The sequence below is a fragment of the Mesoplodon mirus genome (assembly GCF_964341445.2).
Source record: "Mesoplodon mirus genome assembly, chromosome: 19".
Classification (NCBI taxonomy): Eukaryota; Metazoa; Chordata; class Mammalia; order Artiodactyla; family Ziphiidae; genus Mesoplodon; species Mesoplodon mirus.
In genome coordinates this window covers 53,466,307-53,485,172 of record NC_138995.1, presented here as the reverse complement: position 1 = coordinate 53,485,172, position 18,866 = coordinate 53,466,307, and the positions used below count along the sequence as shown (strand labels likewise).

The 18,866-nt window shown below is 49.0% G+C and overlaps 2 protein-coding genes across 9 annotated transcripts in view; both read right to left on the bottom strand.

The window, feature by feature from the left end:
- Positions 1–14,421, bottom strand: part of HNRNPUL1 (heterogeneous nuclear ribonucleoprotein U like 1) — a 35,531-nt gene extending 21,110 nt beyond the window's left edge. The window contains exons 1-6 of one of the 6 annotated variants that reach the window (XM_082607082.1): positions 14,355–14,421; positions 8,580–8,705; positions 6,436–6,592; positions 4,633–4,706; positions 2,949–3,088; positions 821–920 (exon numbers count right to left, since the gene is read on the bottom strand). In XM_082607082.1, coding sequence (XP_082463208.1) covers positions 821–920; positions 2,949–3,088; positions 4,633–4,706; positions 6,436–6,592; positions 8,580–8,700 — 592 coding nt within the window. In that variant the 5' untranslated portion in view covers positions 8,701–8,705; positions 14,355–14,421. Of the gene's footprint in view, positions 1–820; positions 921–2,948; positions 3,089–4,632; positions 4,707–6,435; positions 6,593–8,579; positions 8,706–12,044; positions 12,145–12,430; positions 12,912–14,354 lie in introns of those variants that run through there. The other 5 variants (XM_082607078.1, XM_082607079.1, XM_082607081.1 and 2 more) reach the window with 5 other exon arrangements.
- Positions 14,422–15,691: 1,270 nt separating this feature from the next.
- The window catches only part of AXL (AXL receptor tyrosine kinase), a 30,181-nt gene continuing 27,006 nt past the window's right edge, over positions 15,692–18,866 (bottom strand). For all 3 annotated transcript variants that reach the window (XM_082605907.1, XM_082605908.1, XM_082605906.1), the window contains 2 exons: positions 18,722–18,858; positions 15,692–16,996 (listed from right to left, as the gene is read on the bottom strand). In XM_082605907.1, coding sequence (XP_082462033.1) covers positions 16,645–16,996; positions 18,722–18,858 — 489 coding nt within the window. In that variant the 3' untranslated portion in view covers positions 15,692–16,644. The remainder of the gene's footprint in view (positions 16,997–18,721; positions 18,859–18,866) is intronic.

Here is an 18,866-nt window from a genome sequence, read left to right as displayed (position 1 = left end):
TACAAAAATATACCCATGGATATTAAGTGGGAAAAAAGCAATTAGGTTACAGTAGTCCGTATAATGTGCCCCATCTGAGAAACACAAAGGACAAAGGAATTGTCTGGAAGGCTACAGATGAAAATTGGTCGTTATCTCATAGGTTTAGAAGGATTTTCATTTTTCTCCTCTGTAATGGCCTGAATTTTCACAAGGAGCATACATTATTTTCATTTTTTTCTTTACACGTTATTTTCATAATCAGAATGTTTTTACGACCAAGGAAGAAGGTCTCAGCATTGGTCACTGAAATCAGTCACTTGGGGTCAGAAGGTCACTGAGGCCTGGGGTTCTGTGAAAATTCAAAACCTCTCAAGGCAGCCCCTGCCTCTCTCCACCAGCCAGCCCTGGCCCCACTGGTCTCTGCTTTCTTTTTTACACTGGGTTAAGCTCTGGACAGAAAATTCCAGATAGGACTTAATGGGACTTGAGGAACTTATTACTTTCAGCTTGGTTTGAGAACAGGAGACAACTGGTCTTTTTTTTTTTTTTTTTTTTTTTTAAGAAAGGGAACAGTTTTCTAAAGAGAACTTTGGACCCTCTTCTTAAATATGCAGGATAAATTTTTGTAGAAAAGTTGTTATATCACTGTGGTCCTTCCAACTGAATCCTGTATGTCTGAAGATGGGCAGCGGCACAAGCCTAATCCTTGTTGTCTGTTCCATCCCAGGGTAGTTCTGTTCTGGGTCCAATGCGGGAAAGAGAAACTTAGGAAGCTTGAGAATCCAGGGACAGAGGCACCCGCTCTACTCTCTGGATTGCTTGGCTGACCTCCTCTTACCTAGCTGAGTGCTGCAGGAGTCCAGGGACCAACCAATACGGACAACATGTGGGTCGGGCTCTGTAGATGGAAGGTGCTTCACAGAGATTTCCTCATTGATCTGGGAACAGAGAACAAGAGGGCTCAGAAGTGATTCTCTGGAGGCTGATGGGTTACGAGGCAATACAGGAGGGAAGTGTGCAGATGTTAAAAAAAAAAAAAAAAAAAAAAGAATGGCTTTTGCTGCTGGGGAAAAGGTATCTACACTGCTCTGAAGGGCCTGTTGTACTGAAACCAGGGCCTCTAAAGGGCTTAGGAGAGTTCAGGGCCACAGAGAAGGGAATTTCAGAAACAGTTATTTTTTAGTTTTAACACTTGCTGCAGGGGAAACAGGGACTCTCATAACATTTGGTGTAGAAACATAAATTGGTACAATGTCTTTGGAGGGCAACTTAGTCTTTATTAACTACAAATGCACATACTCTAATAACCAAGCAATTCAACTTCCAGTTTATCCTATAGATACATACACACAAAAATATTCAGTGAGGCAGTGTTTACGTTGAAAAGGGAGGGAGGGAGGGAGAAAGCAAGTAGAAACCACCTATAAGGCACTGGTCACATTATGGCACATCCCTGCCACAGAATATGATGCAGCAGTTAAAAAGAATGAGGCAGGGCTGATACACTGGGGTATGGAAAAATGTCCAAGATACAGTGTTAAGTAAAAGCAGCAGAAAGAATAAAAGGTACCTTCTGGGGACTTCGCTGGTGGCGCAGTGGTTAAAAATATGCCTGCCAATGCAGGGGACACAGGTTCGATCCCTGGTCCGGGAAGGTCTCACGTGCCACGGAGCAACTAAGCCCGTGCACCACAACTACTGAGCCTGTACTCTAGAGCCCGCGAGCCACAACTACTGAGCCTGCGTGCCACAACTACTGAAGCCCACGTGCCTAGAGCCCCTGCTCTGCAACAAGGGAAGCCACCGCAATGAGAAGCCCGCGCACCGCAACTAAGAGTAGCCCCTGCTCGCCGCAACTAGAGAAAAGCCTGCGTGCGGCAATGAAGACCCAATGCAGTCAAAAATAAATAAAAATTAAAAAGAAAAAAAAAGGTACCTTCTGACTTAACCTTTAATTAAATCAGAGGTTAGACTGTCTAATAACCAATATCTATCTCCATTAGATTGTGGCTTTCGGAGTTACCCTATGTCACTGACTTTTGAACACACATTTTTCACATTTTAACATCTCCAAAGTCAGGATATATCTTACAATTGATGTGTGAAAGCCCTGTCAGTATAATTGGCAGTGTTTCTCTACGAGTAGCACAAAACAACGCACAACTTAGAATCAGCGTCTTAGCCAAGCAAATATGATAACCCTTGGTCTTAGCTTCCACCTCTAAAAAATGGGGGACAAAGTATGTATTTCATGATGATACTGTGAGGATTAATGGAGATATCCATGAAAAGAACTTGGCACTGTATCTAGCACGTGCAATGTGTTCTGTAAGTATTACCTATCATAAATAAGTTTGGATGTGCAAAGGATACACAAGAAATTGTTAACACATAAGGTATCTCTGGAGAATAGGATGGGGATTGGGAGGATGTGAGTATAACTCTGGTTTTCACCCTATAGTCTTTTGTGCCTTCTGAACTTTATTAAACACGAGCACATATTATTTTCATAAACATAACCAGACGTGGAACTGTGGAGAGATGATGGTAGAGGATGACCTGATGGCAGAACCTTTCTTTTTCTTGCTCTTCCCTGTCCTCCCTTTAATTGGTGATGAGTAATTCTTTCTAGCTCACTGTTCTTCCAATCAACTCCTTTTCCTAGTTCTACAAATATGTCATCCCTAGAGTGGTTGGCTATACAATACCTGGGTCAAACCCCATCAAGGGAAAATCTGTTTGATGAAGCAATGTATGGTCGGCCTGCTTTCCCCATATATTATTTAGCAATGACATAGTTCTTCTGAGTTCATTTTACTTTTTTTTTTTTTTTTTTGCCGGGACACAGTCTATGCTCAATCAAATCTCTTTTGCAATCATGGCTCTGACCAAGGTGGTTGGTGACAGGCTATTCCAAAGGATGGACCTATTTTCTGTCTCTATCCCGTCTGGTTGCTCCCACTCACCTTCATCTCAAAGCACACACGGCCCCTTCTGACCCCATAGCTGGCACGGGCTCCTGACCACAGGTATGCAAAACCTTCAATTGTGAGTGGGTAGCCACTACTCCGGTCTCGGGCCACCTTGAAGTGGAGGTCGCAGTTATCTGTGGAGGAAAAAGCCTGTATTTGGCTGATGTTTTAATGGTCCCGAGAGGGACAGGCACAGGCAGAGGTAAGTTCCCCAAGAGTGTTAACCAGGAGTACACAAGCTGACACATCGTGGGGGCAGGTTCATGAGAAGCCAGCCGCATCGCCTAACCAGTCTCCCTTTTAGCACAAAGGCCCTAGACTACTGCAAACTGGCCTGCACAGGATGAAAGCAGCCACTCCACATAGGAACGAGGGTTTTTCACCTGGCTGAGCTCCCAGGATGGCTGTCGGGGGGGCCCCTGGAAATAATACACACATGCTTCTAGTGGGGATATACACTTGCTAGGGAGAGGGTCCATATTCTTACCAGTTTCAAGGGATTTTAGAATTTAAAAAGGTTAATCCCCACTGCCATACACTTCAACCATCTCCCATGCTAACTCTATTAGTGTGGAAGCCAGACTCCTGCTGCCAACAGCTGCACAAACATCTGGCCCTGATCCACACCCACCACCCAGGACCACTGTCAGGTGCACCACAGACTCCCACCTCCTCGTGTGGGCCTAGGACTCTGCTGCTCGGACTCTCCCTCCTCTGCAAGTCTTTTCTGACCATCTCGTCCAGTACGCTCTCTCCTTTCTCTAAAGGCTGAGTGCCATGGTCTGTACAACTGGCATTTGATCAGATGCTGCTTCATGGACCACCTCCACCCAATACTTTTTAAAAATGTTTAGCTTTACGCTGGGTATAATGTCTTTGAGATCTTGCGATAGAAGGGACTGTGTACGAGATGTCTTTATCTCTTCCAAAGCATGAAGCCACTGGTCTATAAACATGAGCTACGTAAAGAAGTACACGAATGAACTGCTGTTAACTTTCCGCTCTGTTGAAAAGTGCAGTTCTCAGACCTGATTGGGCTTCTGGGTGTGTTTAAAAATTCGGATTCACAGGCTCTACCACGTAGAATTTGTCTTAGGAGGTCTGAGGAGGGGCAGGACCTCTATATTCATTCCCCCAAGTGTTTAGATGCACAGTCAAGGAGAAAGCCACTTATCCAGAGGAAAGAAAACTGAACTGGAGGACAGACCAGGTTAATGCCTGAGAAAACAAAACGGCATTGGTTTCACCAGGAACGTGAGCAGCTGATGGAAACTGGGGAAACGGCCGTCAAAGAGTTAAGTTTCCCCAGCAGCACTCAGGTTCCCTTCCCGCTTAAATGACAACCCTCCGTGTTTACAGGGTACTAGGGTTTTCCAACTTGCTCTGGTATCCACTCTCTGATGAACGTCACTCAAAGTCCTCTGAGGTATTAGGGCAGGATTATTCCTCCCTGAAGAGAAGCTCAGAGAAGTAGAATGACTTGCCCAGAATCTCACAGTTAGAGCTGAGAGCAGATCTTCTGTCTCCAAACCAGCACCCTCATTCTAGAGCTCTGCTGTTTCTCACATCTGAACTAACACTGGCTCTGGACGGTGCCGGGCAGGAATTCTGTGAAGGTTAAGGCAGCCTCCCAATACTGACTGGAAGGCAGTATCAAACAGGCACTCCAAAGACTCACAGGTGTCGATGGCAACAAGGGTGTCATCAAAGTCATCTTCATCCTCTTCAGCGGGAGGCTGAGGAGAGCGGCCCCTGTGTCATAAAGAGGTATTAAGTTACATGAGAATGGACAGACAAGGGAAGAAGGGAACTGAAGGTTCTGCTTGAATTTACAAGTGGCCTCCAAGCTGCTTCCTGGATTTCAAGTTCTTGCCACGGAGGTTAGCAAAAGAACTCTGGAATCTTATATCCTTGCAGTGAGAGCAATGACTGTTAACTCCTAAGGTAGGGTCAGGGACTGAAGAGGGCCTGCCCTGCTAACGAGGGCCATCAGAATCATTTAGAAAGTTTTTCCAAGAAGACTCTTCTCTCACACCCCCAGATTCTGATCCACCCCTTTACACGCTGAGAATTACCTCCATGCTGAACTCTGTTACCAGTGGAAGCCTATGGTAGCCCAAAGAGTACTGGGCCAGGAGTGGGAATCTGTAAGAATTTAGATAAACCTTTTATTACAATTTGTCCATATTCCAGGCTTCCTTAAACTCCACACCTGAAAGGATTTGAAATGACCCATTTTTTTCAGTCTCTTTCTCTTTAAAAATGTCCTTAATTATGAACAAGAGTCACTTGTACCAAAATACTAAAAGAGACTATGTGAAAATACTGGTGGTTTCCAACATATGGGAATAAGGGAAAGGGGTGCAAGTGTGGAGTCTAATGTTCAGCGTCCTGCCTGGGACAGGCTGGATGACCTCAGTTCACCATATGCTCAGACCAGGTACACTGTGCCCATCTAGTTCCTGGCACTCCCCCAGCAGCAGGCTTTCCTTTGGTGGAGTGCCCTTCTGACCCTGCCAGTCCAAGGCTAGCACAGAGCCTGGTACGAAGAAAGAGATCATCACACGGTAAGCCTATCCTAGGAAGCTTCCTGTCACCCCTGGATGAAAGCAAGTGCTCTTCCTCTGCTCTCCATCAGCAAGTAGCTCTAGGCCTCTGTTCTATGGGGGGTAGTAGGAGAAACTCATAAGAGGTGGGTTCCATCTCCTGACTTGAGTCACAGCCATGAGACCCAGGCCCTGTCTTAAACAGTCACAAGCTAATTAGAGGATGGACTCCACCAGATAGGAAATAAAATGTGTCAGATGACCAGCCCAGATGAATAGAGAAGGAGTGATCATTCCTAGTTTCCCTGATTGGAAAAGGCTTCACACAGGAGCTGAAGGAGGGAAGGAGGAAGGGGTAGGTCTGGGCCTGGGGGCGAAGGGAGGGGGAAGGCTCGTCAGGGAAGGGAAAAGGAAATGACCAGGGGGAGGCCACTCCCACCCATGAGCTCCTGACCCTTACACAAAACCCACTGTCCAAATCACCTGTGCCTCCAGGGTCTATCCCAAGGGTGGGCACGTGTGAAAACACTATGAGTGCTGATAATGAATGAACGAACAGACGGATGGAAGGGGTGTGTTTCGGAGTAGGTCAGGAAATAAATCTTTCTTTCAACTGAGGGATATCAAGCAACCGTTAAGAACAGAACACTGTGCTGGACTGCAGGGCAGTGGGGCAAAGGACTGAAAAGGCAGGCTGGCATCTCACATGTGTTTGAACTTTACCCTGAAAGTAATGGGAAGGGAAGAACTGAGGGAAGGACCAAATATTTAGCAAAGCTGAATCTGGCAGTGGGTGCAGGAAGAACTGGAGGAGCGTGTGAGGGAGGGAGAACTCCACTCTGCCCCTCCCAGCTAGTACGAAGGTCCCAGTGGGCACCAGGCTACAGACATAGAGACCTACTGGAAAAAGGGTGACCACTGCCTCACAGACCCACCTCCTATCCTCTCGGTGCTCGAAATACCCCCGTCCCCGGTTTTCTTCATAAGGCCTCTTGCGACTCTGGAACTGCTGTCTGTCTGGTTTGAGTTGAGATGCTTCGGGTGGGAGGAAGCTGGTGGGTGCTTCTTGCTTCATCTCTGTCTTCACTTCTACTGTCAGGACAAATCCAGATGGTCAAGACACTCAGAAACTCCTCAGCTATCACCTTCCTGGTCCCCTTTACCTCAGGAGATACTGGAAGGATCCTGACTATGGTGATGAGGTCTGGGCCCAGGCAGCTTGCTGAGTTCAACGGAAGCCTGCTGAGGGAGCCAAGACAGCTGTCCTGGAGAACAGGGCTAGAATAAAGGGAGGCTGGGGATGGCCATCCAGGCACATCAGCACCAGCAGTTGATGGGGTAACAGATGTCAGTCAGATAACTCTCAGGCTTCGTGGGGAGGGAGAGGGGACTTCAGCACTCAACAAGGACAAGCTCGCTAAGGGCCTACCCAAAGGCGAATGACTGCCTTGGCTGTCTTGCCAAAGGCCCCATGAAAGTTGGCAGCTACCTTGGCCTGCACCAAGTGGGAGGGAGCCCCCAAAACTTCTAAGATTCCACAGTTCCACATTCTCTAATTTCTCCTCCCCAAGAATCTCTTCACTTCAGTCCTTACAAAGTTTCTTCAGTCTAGCAATGGAGGGGAGAAAGTCAATTCAACAGTGTTGTGGTCCCACAGCTAACTCTACCGGCTTTAATCACTCTATTACAAAGCCCAGAATCATTTCAGAAGGGAGGGTCTGCAGTTAAGCCAGCCCACAGGTGTGATGGCCTCATTAAGTCACACCACAAATAGGAAGTCAGTAACATGCTGTGGACCACAGGAAAATCCCAGTCTCAGGCAGACTCCCAGAATCCGTGCCTACCAAGGGAAACCCATGGATTCAGTCTAGCCTCATCTCTCTCACAGCAACTATGGATGCTGTGGATCACTCACATCTACACATTTCAGCATTCAACTCAAGACCACCCTGGATCACCCCCTGGCTTGGGCATGCAGACCAAACCTCTCAGAGAAGGCTCGTCGCTTGCTAGGGCAGAGATGGTGCTCACTCACCTGAAGAGAACTTCCATGGTTCCCAGCACAGAGCTGGGCTCACAGGAGGCCTTGATAAATGTCTGCACGGAAAATACTCTCCTTGGGCCAAATGATCCCACAAGTCTCACAGAGCCTGACACAAATCTACGGTTTAACCTACATTCATTAAAGTCCTGAGCCACCCACAAGAAATGTCTGGGGATTTCACTTTGTGGATGAACCAGAATGGAATCAGATAGAACCAGCTAGATTCACTAAGAAAAGGCACTGGGGCCACAGCACAGTGAAAGGAGCACAAGACTGGGAGCCAGTCCTGGCTCTGTCATTACTCAACGGTAGGACCCTGCTTCCCCGGCACCAGGACACTACTGGTGAGGAGTGCTGCTTACTGACCAAGAGCAAAGGGCCCAGAAGCCAGCCTCCTGGTTCCAACCCCGGCCCTGCCACCTCCCCCATCTATAAACTGGGGAGACAGCGACAGTACAATTGGGTTTCCCAAACTGGCACCACAGGGAACTTTGTTCTACAAAGACACATTTACATGTTTGGGAAATCCTGGGTTTAAACAATGTGACACAGAGTTTTTCCCAATCCAGGAGTTCTCAGCATCTTTAATGCTCTAACGAGCACAGTGACTCTCCCAGAGGTGGTATAGAATACGCTGCATTTTTCAGATGTGTTTGTCCAAGGAAGCTTTTTCTGAGAAGTCCCTAATAATATCTCCTGGAATGATATTCTTCAGAACGTGGGGAACACTGGACTAGATTTAGAAGGTCCCTTCTGGCTTCCATGTTCTAAGATTCTAAGTAAGACTCAAATATTGGCCTCCAGGTCTCATCTCTCTAGGACGTTGGTACTAACATCTGGAAACACACCGTGAAGACTCCCCTCTCCTAACACTTGGGAGTGGGACTAAGTTCTTTCCTTCAAAAAGACCTTGCCAGAGTGACAAAGCCCAAGTGGAATGCCCAAGAGAAAGATGCAAACTAGACAGAAGGTAAGGGCCACCCACACGTAGATTCTATTTCCTTCAAGAGAGACAGATCATGTGCGCTTTCCTACCTGGGCGATAGGCCTGCTGCTGCTGGTCCATTTCCAGCGTTCTCCTCTCGTAGCCTGACTCGTTCTCTTTCTTGATGACCTGCGTCTCATAGAATTGGTTCTGCATGGTAATATTGTCCATGACATCTTAAAACAAAAAATGGCCAGTTAGAAGGGTGTTTCTTGGGACTAGAGGTAGCTTTTTAATGCAAAACGACACCATCCCCACTGGGGACAATTAGTCTGCCAAAGGCTAAAAGGTGGGATAACACCCTCAGATGGAAACCCACCTGGGAAATCAGGGGCCCCAGCTGCCTGAGGACATGCTCTCTTGCCCCTCAAAAGGTTGGAGATCTATCTGTGATTGGGTTCTACAGAATCCCAACATACAAAACCAAATGAAGGAGAACTGCTCTGGTTGAAGCAAGGAGATGGGAGAGTAGGAGAAGGGGTCCAGCTTGACCTTGCCCTCTAAGTCCCCACTAGGGTGGGAGGTAACTCCACAGACACCTGGGATTCCACGGAGCACAGTTTAAAAATTACCAGCCTAGCTGTTCTCTGATGTGGTATAATGCTTAGAGAGTTACCTTTAGGGTACAACCTTAAAAACTGTTCAGAGCACAAACCAGTCCTCTGTCCGACCCAATTCACTACTCCCACCTGCATAGCCAACCCTCTTTAAGAATCTCTTCCACCCTGCAATAGCTGTAAAGATCAGGGGTAACCATCTCAGTTGAAGAGGAAATGGGGGAGGAAGGAAAGGAACTGTTAAGAAAACAGGAGCCATGATAATAGTGGCCTTCAGACTCATTAGGGATAAATCCTAAAATATTTGGAGTTAGGTGGGAAGGGTTTCAGGAAGGTGTCTTGTGGGTTCAGGAGGAACTCAACTGAAGGGTGGCAAGAATAACAATATCAGGGAATTCCCTGGAGGTCCAGTGGTTAGGACTCGGCACTTTCACTGCCAGGGCCAGGGTTCAATCCCTGCTTGGGGAGCTAAGATCCTGCAAACTATGCAGCACCGAGAAAGAAAGAAAGAAAAGAAAGAAAGAAAGAAAAAAGAATAATAACATCAACTATTTATGGAGTACATACTACATACCAGATGCTGGGATACAGCTGAGAATACGCTTGCCCCACTAAAACCTTCAGTTTAGCAAGACAGACACACGTTAAACAAATACGTAAGCACAAAAATTATGATTGGGTTAAGGGCTATGAAGAAGTACCAGGGGCTAAGATCAGGGACCCAGAAAGTAAGAGATAAGCCTTGACTCAAAGGATACATAGGTGATGATAATTCAGTGACCAGAATGGAGAAAACATTCCTGGGGTTGGGATGACACATGTGAGAGCTCAGAGGTGGGACTAAAACCTGAAACTCCCTCAAGAACCTTGTAGGCAAACCCAGAGAGAACTCTGGAAACCTAGGGTTAGTAGTGAGCAGGTTCTCCACCCCAGGGGCAAGCTTTGCTAGGTGCCGCCAGAGCCCTAGTAGTGGCTGTGCCAGGACTAGTGAGGCAGAACCACAGGGAAGGGCAGATTATTCTGCTGCTTGCTAACTGATTGGATCCTTTCTCAGAGGACAAATATATCTGGGCACAAACCAGGTGCGGCCAAAGGGAGGAAAGTCACAGATCACGTGGTCTGCTACAGGTCTGTTTACCAGGGTTGAAGGAAGGGTTTGGAGGGGGGCATAAAAAGGGACCCAAAGGATTTTGTTATAAGGTGTAGGGGAGAAAGGAAGACACAGAATAACTCCTTAATTAGAACACAAGGGACCCTTTCAAACCATTTTCTTTCTTCCAGGCTCCAAGCACAGTGTTCTTCTCGCCACGGAAGCCTCACATCTCTCTGAGAATCTCCTGTGCTCACAGAGGAAGCCTTGCTCAGAGAAGCTATGGTTCTGGGGCCCTTCTCCGCTCTCTAAAACATCCACCTCCTAATAACAGACAGGCCCAGTGCTAAGCCCCTTACGAATGTAATCTCATTCGTAACAACCCTGGGGGGTGGGGACACTATTATTATCCCAGTTTTACACACAAGGGAACCAGGGCTCACAGAGGTGAAGTGACTTGCCCAAGACAAAATCTGAGTCTAGAGTCTATGCTCTAAAGCACATCACTTTTCTTTGGAGCCACCTCCAGCCATTGGCCCTTCTTCCTAGGCATTCCTGCCAGGGTCTCGCCTGCCCTAGGCAGGCACACTGGGCCACTCCTTCCTTCCTTCACAGGTCTCTGCAATGGGAAGTACTTTCCCCAGCATCTGAGTTCTAGACAATCGCTCTCCACCCCAAATCTACCCTCAGATTGCCCTGCTCCAGGAGATTCCATCTCTCTTCAACAAGTAAATACCCAATGCCAACCCCAAATACAGTCTCTTCTCTGACCCTCTTGTTCTCCCCATTTCCTTAGCCCTATGGCTGAGAATACCCTCTTTTCAGAGAAATAACACAAACTCTGAATGCCAGAGTCCTTTCTACTTACTCTTCAACCTCTCCGATCCCTGTCCTGCTAGAAAGCCACCCTTTTCTAACTCCAGATTTAGTCCCTCCCATACCGGGGTCGCCTCCCTTCAGAAAGTAACAGATCTACTCCATCCCCTCTCCTTCAGAGACTCCTTCAGAGTCACACCTTCTGGCTGATGCACAGGTTCCCAGCTACCCCGAGGCCCCCTCCAATCCCTGAGCACAAAAATAACTGCTTCTGGGGACCAAGGAGCCCTCCTGTGGAGATGCTCGGCCTCAGAAACACTCCCCCCTACTCCACCCTGAGGTCCCCAGCCAAGTCAACAGGTTTTCTTTCACCCTCCACATCCTACACACTCTCCCCTCCCCTACATTTGACAGACCAGCTACACACTCCTGTGCTGGACACAAGGACCCTCTATCCCCTAAATACTCCATCGAGTATCTACTTGTTATCTACCCCACCCACCCCCAGCTACCCTTGTTCTCCAAACATCCCATACTGTTCATCTAAGACCATTCAGCAGTAGCTACGGCGTTATTTGTTCTCAGAGCCTTCCCAGCTCTAGACCTCCAGGTCTCTCACCCAGTGAACCACCCTTCTCTCCTCCACCAGCTTCTGGACACCAAGGTTCCATATACCTCCTCTATAAGTCAACCAGAAGTCCCCAGATTGCCAGCATCAAATGCCCAGGTTGCCCCTGCCTCAAGGTTGGCCTTTCAGCCCCGGATCTGAGTCCCCCAGGCCATCCTCAGCCAGATGGAAGTCCCCCTAGTACAATCACGTGGTGGTCTCCCACATCCCCTAAGTGCTCCCCAGTCAAACACCACAACACACAGTCCATCAGACCCTCCCGGGCCAGACACCAGCACTCCATTTTAACCAACCCATAAGAATTCTCGGTACCCCATCCAGCAACAAACTCCAGGACCCTCCATCCTCAAAACTCTCCCAGCCCTGAAAACACGGCTCCCAACGCCCAGCCCATAGACTGGGCTAGCATGGCTCCCAAGCCTACCCAGCTGTAAACCCTAAGATCACCATTTCCAAGATCCTCCTCGGCCCCCCGATAGAAAACCTCCTGTTCTTCCGACTCTCTCCGGCTCCAGAAACCACAGCTTCCGGTTTCCGAACCCTAGGCTCCGGAATCCTCTACACCCCCGGACCTTCCTCATCTCCGAAACCGAGAGCCCCCACTCCAGTATCTCCCCTGCACCGAACGCCAGGATCCACCCTCCGGTCGTCCCAAGGGCCTTGTCCCCAGATCCTTTTCAGCGGCGGATGGCGCGATCCCCCGATCCTCAGATCGTCTCTCCCCGACCTCAGGCGCCGGGATCCCGCGTCCCACAGCCCTTCCTCGGCCCGGACTCCAGGCTCCCCGGCCCCCGCCCCGCGCACTCTCACAATGTCCGTCCGGCCCCGAGTAGCCGCCGGGCTCCGGGTGCGGCTGCAGCCCGGGCGGCGGTGGCTGCGCGGTCCCCTCCAGCTCGGAGCCCCCCTCGGTCTCGACCTCCTCGTTGTTGTGCCCGGGTCGCCCCGGTTCGTCGTCGGCCTCGAGCTCCCGCTCGTCGTCGGGCTCCTCGGCCTCCAGCGCCGCCTGCAGCCGCTCAGCAAGCTCGGCCTTGAGGCCGCGAGTGTCCAGGCCGCGGCGCTGCAGCTCCTCACGAAGTTCGTTCACCTTCAGACGGCGTACATCCATGGCCCGGGCCCCCGGGGCGGCCCCCGAGCCCGGCCCTGCCTCCCAGGGCTCAGTCCCCCTTAAACCTTTCCTGTCAGGAGGCGAAGGGGGAAAGGGGGGGGCCCCCACTCCAATGGCGGCGGCGGCGGCTCAAAATGGCCGCCGCCACCGCCTCCCCCCTCCTCCGTGGCCCCGTGCGATGCAACACGGGTGCCAATTGGCCATCACATGAGGGCAATGGGCGCGGGCCCAGGGACTCAGCCAATCAGAGCGCGTCTTTCAAAAGAACGTCAATGAAAGGGCTTAAGAGCTGCCGGGGAGGAAGCGTTGGCCTACGTCGGTGCTGGGACCGAAGCGGGAGGGCGGGAAAAGGAGGGAGGAGGAGCGCGCGGTGATTGGGTAGTGCCCGCGCGCCCGCTCCCGTAGGGTCAAATGAGGGAAAGGGAGTAAAGACTTGGACCAATCAGTGATGAGATCTCAGAATGAGCGGCCCCCCCCCCCCCGCCCCACGGCCTTTCCTGTGCGGTCCTTTCATCAAACTAGTGTCTCTGTAACGCATATCTTGATTGGTCTAAATCTCCCGCCCCTAGAGGAGTCCAAACGGGTAAATCCACTAGAAACCAATCAAATGGAGGGTCGGCAGACACCCCCGCCCCCCCTTTCACAATTGCCTTTAGGAAACCGGAAAGAGATGAATTCATTAAGGACCTGCCCCTTGCCGTTAGGGCGGTTTCGAAACAGTCTGTCCACCAATCTCAGTTACTGTCTTATCTCTCTAAAGCTATTATAGTTGCATCGTTTTAGGAAAACCTACCCAGATTGGCCATTCTGGTTACGGTCGGCCTTACGAATATTGCTGTAGAGGGAAGTACACGAAATCGAGATTAAGTAGATAAATTATTCTTAATCTGGAAGAAACTCAGTTGCCTTTATGAAAAGCAACCCTTTGACTTCAGAGAATCCTGAAGGTTTGAAAATAGAGGATAGACTAACACCGGGAGAAAAGTTGTAAAGGGAATCACACTCTCTCCCCTTTGATAATACATCTCACGGGGCGCCTCTTTATAGCTGCGCTGCCGTCTTTCTCTATGGTTGGTATCTTACGTGGAATGGGCACTCTGCACGCGATCATAGAGCCTTCCCCTCCGGAAATTTCAGGGGCCTCTACCCCACATCCTCTAAACTGCTGTTCAGTAGATCCGCCTTTTCGGTGTCTATATTGACAAGCTCAAACACACAGGTCCGTAGTTAAGCCTCACTACTAAACTCCACAGAGTTTCACAATGTCTAACACTGCACCACCTGTCGCTTCTAACTCAAAAGACACAAAGCTTCTGTAAGGTACACTATCGAGATACACAATGCAAATGCCCGCTGCCCACTGAGCCGTACCTAAAGCCCACAAAAGCCACACAAAACCTCTACTTAGACAAAAGCGCACACACAAAACAGATAAACAAATGGCGTGTGTGGGATCAGAAGCATCAATTCAGGGGATAATACACCAAACTTCGGTGTAGATGAGCCCACTAAGGTCGCCACAGGCAGGCGGCTTCAAATGATAAAGACACACAGGACAGTTACACTACAAAATTACACCACGGCAACCTAGACACACAACACCCACTCAGAAGCGGGACAGACACTCACGTGGGCCCGTAGGTTCCAGTCCAGACACCCCGCCCCTCGCCCACGTCCGACTTCCTCTCTCCTCCCAGCTTCCCACAATGATTTGTTCTAAAAAAGTTTGTGGCCCGGATTGAACTGTTCTCGGTTCGCAGGAGCCACCACCGGGGGGCGTCCGGGCGCTGCCAAGGATTCCTCCATCTGCTGGTGGACACACCCAGGAACTTGTGCCTGCGATGCTTGCAAAACACAGTGGGCTTGTCTTGGCAGGAGTCCCTTTGTGGGCTCGTGATTATCGGAGGTGCTCTGTGCCTGTGTTTCTATGTGAATCTGAACGTTTGGGTTTGTGAGTGTCCTATACGTACTCTATATGTCTGAGTATTTGTGTCTGTGTCTGTTACTCTAGTTTCTTCCTATTCCTGGTGACTGCCTGCCTGTGCATGTTTGTAAACATGTTTGTATCTGTGTAATTTTGTGTTTCTCTGTGTCTGAATTTGTGTCTCCGTATTTGTGACCAGGTGTGCTTGAGTATGTCCATTAATTCTTGGGTCTGTTACTTTGGAGAGGGGTAGGGTCTCTGTGTGACCCTGTGAATATCTATGTGCCTGTTCCTCACTAGGGGTTTCAGTGAGTCTGCTTTTGTTTGCCTGTCTTTTTGTCTATGTATATGTTCATTTCTACCCTCTTTAGTGAGGGGAGAACTCCAAGACCCCACCAAACCCTCCTTTTTACTGGGGGAACTGAGTTGCCAGGGAGAGGGGCCATATGACAGCTAAGTGGAGACAAGATGAGACAAGCATGGTTACAAAGTTTTATGTGATCTGAGCCCCTCTGGAGGTTTCAGAGTCCACACTCTGTTCGGGGGGCATAATGGACTGGCTCAGGGGGGCAGCATGGCCCCAAAGGAGGGGGTTTGTCCTTTGGGGAAAGGAGGCATCCTTAATGCATTGCACAGGCTTGAGGGGGCACACCCCACATGAGGCGAAGAGGAAGCAGAGGTGGCTAAGAAGGGAAGGATAAAACTATCCCACAAAGGATAAAACTATAAGTTTAAAACCTTGGAATTGTATCTTAGGATGCTAGACCTGTAGACTCTTAGAATCTTACACAACATGTGAATCTTAGAACTATAGTGCCTAGAATCTTAAGACTTAGAACTGTGAATTCTTGGCTCCTTAACTAAAATCCTAGAAAGACAGAATGCAGCATAGAACTTAAAGGTGTCCAACATTAAAAATGATTAAAACTTTGGCATTTGGTTAGTCACCACCAACTGTAGAGTCTTATACCATAGATGCTGAGGATCCAGAATCTTGGACCAATAGGATCTAGAGTGCCTTGGAACACAGAACAGAACAACATTAGAATCTTAGAGTTTAATAATCTAGAATCTTGAAGCATATGATCCGGAATCTTAGACACAGAGAATCTAGGTTCTTAGACTAGGTCTTGGAACATTGCATCTTAGAACATTAGACCTTAGAACCTCCATCTTTAGACTCTTAGAACTTTCTAATTGCAGATTCTAGCATTTTAGATCTTTAGGATCCAGAATCTCATAACAAAAGTTTCGAGGATCATAAAGCCTTAGAACCTATAACTGACCAGCATTAGAATCTTAGAACTTGAGAAGATCAAATCTTGAAGCTTTATGATCTAGAGTTTTACAGCCAGAGAAATTATACTCTATGAGGCTCAGAACATCAAATTTTAGAACATCAGACCTTAGAACCTCCATGTCTAGAATTGTAGAATTTTTACAATTGTAGAATCTTACACCCTAGGGATTCAGAACCCTAGAAAAATAAAATCTAGAATCATAGAGCCTTAGATCCTAGAATTAGAATCTTAGGGCTTTAGAACCTAAAATCTTGTGGGTTTTATCAAGAATCTTAGAACCAGAAAAGTCTAGAGCCATAGAATCTCACAGCCTTAGAATATAGGCCTTAGAACTTCCATGTCTAGAACCTTAGCACTTTAGAATTAGAGACTTTGGAATTTCAGGTCCTTAGAATCAGACTCATCTTTGAAACTTAGGACCTCTGAATCTAGACTCTTTAAACTTTAGAATCTAGAATCTTGGAATGTTAGACCTGGGAGGATCCTTAGGGATTGCAGTGCAATCCCTTCCTTTTACACATGGGGACACTAAGGTGTGGAAAAGGGAGAGGATCTGTCTGGAATGGAAGTGGAATGGGTAGGAGGAGAGGGCTAAGGTTGGGGGTAAAGCCTGGAGTGGGAAAGTGAGGGGGGGGTCCCCCAGTGGCAGTGCCTAGCTTGGGTCCTGAGAGGGAGTCCCAGGTGGAGGGTTGTCTCAGGCGCCATCCTCCTGCCCTGGGGGTGCTGGGGAGCTTCTGTCAGCAGGCAGGGTGGGGCCAGGAGCTGTAGAAGGGCAGAGGACATAGCGTCCAGCAGGATGGACCTCAGCGGCGGTGAGGCAGCTGCAGGAATCCTTAGGGTCAGGCTGAGTTGGGGGCTCAGCTCCTCCAGCAGCTCCAAGTGGTTCAGGATGACCCCCACCCTCATCCATGTTGACATAGAGGATTTCATCTGGCTCCTGGGCAGGGGGCAGGGCCTTCAGCGTATTGTCCAGATCTTCCCGAAGCTCTGCAAAACTCGGCCGGTCTCGGGGGTTTAGCTCCCAGCACCGGGACATCAGGGCATACCTAGGGTAACAAAATGAGGAGTGGGACACTGAACAGGGGAGCATTCTGGGAGTTTGGGGGCATTTTAGGACACTCAGAGGACTGAGGGTATTACAAGGGAGTGGAGGGAACTGTAGCAGTTCGGAGGGCATCTATGGGGACTTGGGAATTCTCAAGAGTTTCTGAGGTGGGTCCTGGGACAGACACTCAGGAAATGGAAAAGGTCTTGGGAAATCTCTCTGGGTAGGGGGTGATGTTCTAGTGAGGGTTTGCTAGAGTAAAGCTTCCCAATGTGGTTCCCCAGAAGAGACTCTGGCATCAAAGCTTTGCAAGCTGTATTGGTTTAAAATATGTACTCAGGGACTTCCCTGGCGGTCCAGTGGTGAAGACTCTGTGCTCTCACTGCAGGGGGCACGGGTTCGGCCCCTGGTCTGGGAACTAAGACCCCACATGCCACACGTCATGGCCAAAAACAAACAAACAAACAAATAAATAAAATTAAATATGTGCTCAAATTCTTTTCATTCCTCCCTTCAAAAGATGGAGGCTACCTTCCCTCCCCTTGAGTGTGGACTGGATTTAGTCGCTAGATTCTGACTCGGCAGCAATGATACTGTGTGATTCTGAGACTAGGTTGAAAAGGTATTGTGGATTCCTCCTTGTTCTTTCTCTTGGAATGCTCATCTGGGGAAGGCCAGCCACCATGTCATGAGGAAACTCAAGCAGCGCTATGGAGGGGTCCACGTGGCAAGGAACTGAGGCCTTCTGCCACAGCCATGTGAGTGAGCCACCTTGCAAGAGATCTGCCAGTCTCAAATTTCAGATGGCTTCAGCCCCAGCTGACATCTTGACTGTAACCTCATGAGAAACCCTGATCCAGAATTACCCTGCTAAGCAGTTCCCAGACTCCTGACCTTCAGAAACCATGCGAGGTAATAAATGCTTGTTGTTTTAAGCTACTGGATTTTGGGGACATAGATAACGAATACACCAGCTATGCAGCCTTTGGCAAATGATTTTCCCTTGACGTGGGCCTCAGTTGCGCATCATCTGGGAATAATAAGGGGGCCAACCCACTTCGTATGGCTGTAGTAGACCAAATGACTTAATACACGCAAAGCACTTAGAACCATACCTTCTAGTAAATTCTATAGGAATGTTAGCTATTCTTACTGCCCTCAGCTCTTGGAGCACCCAAGGAGGACCTGAAGCCCAGGCTCTCCCCTCCTGACCCCAGCAACATCTTCTCTTTACCCCCAAAGTGCTCTTCTGTGTGTTCCATGGGATGGCAGAATTTGATAAGCACCACCCTAAAGGATTCTGAGAACATCTCAGAGGAGCCTGGAGAGTTTGGAGAAGCTCATTATAAGGGTTTGGCAGAGGGCTCTGGGTGCTGAAGAGCACGTGGGGGGAGTTGGGTGCTCAGGAGTCTGGGAGGAATTAGAGTTCTTTGCGAGTGGGGACGTGTCATTATTCATTGCCCGCGGATACCTGGCCAGGGTAGGGGTGCTGCTCCAGCCTGTATTCCACACACAAAGCAAAGGAGGAAAGGGCACCTTTTGCTAATTCATACCTCATGGGCTAATAGTGGTTCTGTGGAGCATGGGTGAGGGGGCAGGTGGGTTCCTCAACAGTCTGAGGGATTCTGTGGTTTTAGAGGGTCCTGGATATGTCAGGGCCATGTGGGGTGCTCAGGGTTTTGGGGTAAAATCTGAGATGGGGGGAGGGGATCCTACGGGTCCTCACAATCCATCCAGACAGTCCACAGGCTGCTTCAGGCGGTTTCCCTGGCGCAGGTAGTCATAAATCTCGCTGTTCTCCACTCCTGGATATGGGGTTTGGCCTCGAGTGGCAATCTCCCACATTGTCACCCCAAAGGACCACTGTCGTG